This window comes from Cyprinodon variegatus, unplaced genomic scaffold (genome assembly GCF_000732505.1).
Source record: "Cyprinodon variegatus isolate N-32 unplaced genomic scaffold, C_variegatus-1.0 Scaffold2089, whole genome shotgun sequence".
Taxonomy (NCBI): domain Eukaryota; kingdom Metazoa; phylum Chordata; class Actinopteri; order Cyprinodontiformes; family Cyprinodontidae; genus Cyprinodon; species Cyprinodon variegatus.
The window spans coordinates 29,423-33,852 of NW_015152542.1; the positions used below are offsets into that span (position 1 = coordinate 29,423).

Consider the following 4,430-nt stretch of genomic DNA (forward strand, 5'->3'; position numbering starts at 1 on the left):
AGAAGAGAGTCCAGCCTCTCTCAAGGAGCTGGGTTCCAGAGCCCTGGCTGTGCGTAGAAGTGAGCCCAACTATTTCTAGCTGGTATCGCTCCACCTCCCGCACAAGCTCGGGCTCCTTCCCCACCAGTGAGGTGACATTCCACGTCCCCAGAGCCAGTTTAAGTGCCCGCGGATCATGATCTGCATGATATGACAATGATTCTGTTCTCCTCATTAATAGGCAGCCAGACTGACCAAATTTAACATAGTTTGGTTAATTTGCAGAATAAAAGCGACATCTAGTGGTTGTATTATCTAGACTGGGCCTTGTTCTGTTCTGTTCATCTGAAAACCTAAATGACCAATTCATCATTTCCAGTGTATTTTAGATAATTTCTTTGGTTGTTTTGTTAAATAATGAAGCAGCAACAGTCAGACTCACATCTGGCTTCAGAACAATGGATTCTAGAAACCAACCTCACTGTTAAAACAGGCTTTGGTAGAGTCTGGGAATGAGTTAACTATTATTATCAACACGCATGGATGGAAAGATGTTAAACTCAAGTATTCAATAACAGGCAACTCAAAATTGGAATAAGTAATAAATATAATATTGAATAAAATATTTTATTGGTGATTTTATTAGAAGCAACATTTGATTTTCTATTTTTCCTCATAAAATAAAACATCAATAACTCTGGTAATTCAGGGAAGACTTCCCTCTGGATGTTTTATCCAGTTATTTAATTTCTGTATTTTTGCCAAAAGATGTTAAAATCAGAGTTTAAATTTATTCCAGTGACATGATCAGTGACATCATCACCAGGTGGGTGAGAGAAAATGACTAGTGAACATAGAAAGGGGCAAAGAGGGACACAGATATTAGACTAATCCACATAGAGTTGTCCACCGCTGCCTTGCAGCAAGTTGGTCCTGGGTTCAAATCCCAGTCTGGTCTCTTTCTACTCTGAGTTCTCCCTCTGCATGTCCAGCTTCTCTCAGTTCAAATAACATAATTGTTTAGTTGGTTCCTCCAAACTGTCCTCAGCTGTGATGCTGGTTTCCTGTCCTGCTGGTCTGGAACTGAATGGTGTAACTCCCTGGAAGGACGACCAACACCTGGACTGATTTCAATCTGTTAAAGACTCATCTTTATTTTTGACTCCATTTTAGCTGAAAAATCAGGCTGATATTATAAAGTTCATTATCTCATGCTTCCATTGGTTTAATTGCTTGTCTTTTAGATGTTTTTATTACAAATGATTTATTTTGTAGCTCCTGTTATGTTTATTCATTTTTTCTGAGTAATGAAATGTAATGAATTGGTTCAAAAGTACTATTCAGATCTTTACTAATGTAAGGAGTGTAAAGGATATNGTGTGTGTTTCCAGATTTCTTCTCTAAACAGACTCATGTGTTCCTCGATAGATCTCAGATATGATGCATCAACTTGTACTGCCAGAGGAATAACCAGCAGCACAGCATGTGGTCCTGGAGGACAGAGATTCACACTGTTCTCTATTTCCAGTTTGTCCATCTCACTGGTGTCCTGAAGGGTGTGGATGTAGAACCATCCATGAGAATCCACCACTGTGAGCCGCCTTCCTTCAAACACACTGTGGTTTATTTCACTACATGTCGTCTTTCTTCCAACACTTTTATTAACACCAAATGCATTTTTTCCTAGAATGATGTTTCCTGCTGAGCTCTTTCCAGCACCTGAATCACCAATCATCAATATTCTCAAATTGTTTGGAGGAACTTTTCCACCTAGATCAAGAAAACAAACAAATAATTCATTATTTAAAAGTTTGCAGCTCAGGTCTGTTTAGAGTAGAGTTGATAATGTGGAACATTTGTAAAAAAAAAAGAAAAAGAAAACTGCTAGATTATTTGAGTTTGAATTGGAAAATAAATTAACTATATGAATCTGTGGATTTAGATGGGTTTTTTTTATTATACCAACAAAAAACATTTTCCGAACATGATAATGAAATTGTGTTTTTATGTCTAGCTCCCAGAGACAGAGTCTGCAGAAACATTTATCACTTTATCCTTATAGAGTGATCGAAAGCAGAATTACCTTTAATCCATAGTTTCAGGTTTCTTCTTTGTTTCAGAACTCCATCAAACTTTTTTGGGGCTATTTTAACCAAATCTTTCAGTCTCTCTCTCAGAGCATTTCCATCAGATTCATCAACAGAACAGTGTCTGCCCCTGTTCTGTTCAATCATCACCTCGATTTTCTCTAGAAGCATCTTGACTTGAACTCTATCTTCTCTGTTGCTGATGTTGAGAACATGTTTTCTGTTTCCACATTGTTGAAGGATCCACTGCAGGACTGGGCTTCTTCTGATTTTAGATTGAAGGGCTTCATCACTACATGGATGGACTGCAGTGAACAGCACGATGGTGTGACTGAAAACATCTGCTTTGAAAAGTTCCAGGTGTTCCTCTAGAGATGGTTTGACAAGATTAAAGAAATCTGAACCAACAGGAATGACCAGAAGAAAGACATGAGGTCCTGGGGGACACAGATGGACACTATTCTGGATTTCTATCTGATCCAGCTTTGGGGTTTCTTCTCTTGGAAAATACCACCACCATCCTGGAGTATCAACCACTGTGAGTCGTCTGCCGAGTACTTCCTGCTGCCTCGCTTCACTCTGAGCTGTTCTTCTGCTGGTGTCAAAAACATTGTGACCCAGGATGATGTTTCCAGCTGAACTTTTACCGCTGGAATGGTCATCATATCTTCCTCCAATCAACACAATCCTCAGTTCTGTAGCAGGGCGGCTCAGTGCTGTTAAGAGAGGTAAGGCTTTGTTTTATCAGACAGTTTATAAACATCTACTTTAATTAGCCAATCAGAGAGCAGAATTTTTAGATTAACATTTCTATTAAAATGACAAAAACATTGTTACCATGACTGAAAACCTAAAATAAGGAAATCTAGAATAGCAGAAGGAGCCATTTTGTTTGACTCTATGTTCTGTTTAAAGTCAAAGTCTCTGAATTTAACATATTAATCCACTAAAATAAGAGTTTACTAGATTATAATCCAAACAGCATAAAGTTTGAGGGAAAGTTTTATAAAAAGATTTCTGACCTGAGTTGGAAATATCAGCTGAAGCGGCCATTTCATTAGCTTCACTCTATCGACTTTCTGCTTTAGAAACCAAACCTGTTTCTAAATGAAAGTAAATGGAGCAGAAGGAATGTTGTTTATGTTGAAGGTTGGATGATGAAGTTAAACAAGGTCAGAGATCGCCATCTGCTGGACAACTGCATTAACTACAGGTCTACTGAGGTTAAGAAGTAAAGACATTGAAGTTAAACTGCTGATGTTAGAAAAATAAAAGGAAATAAAACAGGAAAAAATAAAATAATCAAATCATAATTTAATTCTTCATTGATAGAAGAGACAAGCTACAGAAAATCAAATCCAGCTTCTCATCACAGCAGTTTATTTGTCTCAATGGTTCTGATCAAGTTTAAAGACAAAGACAACATCTAACATTATTCTGTCAGTGACCAAGTAACCATGTGGCTTTAGATGAATGCTGCTGGAATTAACTTCAAACTGAGCAAAGAAAGTTGAATTTGACCTACAGAGGTCTGCAGTTTTAGCAGAAAGCATTTAACCAGAATCTTCTATTTAGCAACAATAATCACAATTATCAGACTTTTCTTTTTCTTTAATCCAATGCTTATGGCCATAATGCTCTCTGCAAGCCTGTTCCTGTCCTGATCATAGAAGCTAAGCAGCGTCAGGCTTGGTGATTACATGGATGGGAGACCATCCTGGAATACCAGCTGCTACAAGCTTAACCTGAACTAATATCAAATAGCTTTAGTTCACATAGAGAGCAACACATTTATGGAACATGATCCCAAAAACAACAACAGAGAAGGTAAAAACAAAGAGGTTTAAATCACTATAGAAGGTTCTTTATTTGTAGAGAACATTTACAGAAAGCTATGAACTATATTTGTCAACAATGGGTGGTGAGGTTGCTCGAGGACCCAGATGCAGAGACGAGTGAAGCAGAGATGAGTTCTGAGAGGTTTAATAGCTGACCATAGATAGCAGAGGCAGAAATCCAGAAATTCAACTTAAAATATTAAACAAACCAAAACCATGTAGACATCAGGGGAAAAAAAACGAGCCTGAGGAGTCAGGGAGAGACAAGCAGAGTAGACAAATACAGTTATGAGAAGGAACCAGCACTGAGTGACTGCAGAGGTGGAGTATTTCTGGAGAACAAAATAAAGGATGGACTAACGAGCTGAATGAGGAGCAGGTGTGGGTGGAACTGGCAAGAGGGAATCCAAGGGGAAAGAAAACAATCACAAGGGGTTAACAGCGAGTAACTAAAGAATGCTAGAATATTATGGAAAATAAAAACAAAACAACTGATAACAGAAAACTGAAAACTCAGAGTCACAAC

General features: G+C 38.0%; 1 protein-coding gene across 1 annotated transcript in view; it reads right to left on the reverse strand.

Annotated features, from left to right (window-relative positions):
• Positions 1-3,157, reverse strand: part of LOC107105135 — a 19,126-nt gene extending 15,969 nt beyond the window's left edge. Inside the window, exons 1-5 of the mRNA XM_015405255.1 lie at positions 3,089-3,157; positions 2,063-2,782; positions 1,332-1,749; positions 1,019-1,062; positions 16-180 (exon numbers count right to left, since the gene is read on the reverse strand). Coding sequence (XP_015260741.1) covers positions 16-180; positions 1,019-1,062; positions 1,332-1,749; positions 2,063-2,782; positions 3,089-3,119 — 1,378 coding nt within the window. The 5' untranslated portion in view covers positions 3,120-3,157. The remainder of the gene's footprint in view (positions 1-15; positions 181-1,018; positions 1,063-1,331; positions 1,750-2,062; positions 2,783-3,088) is intronic.
• Between the last annotated feature and the right edge of the window lie 1,273 nt (positions 3,158-4,430).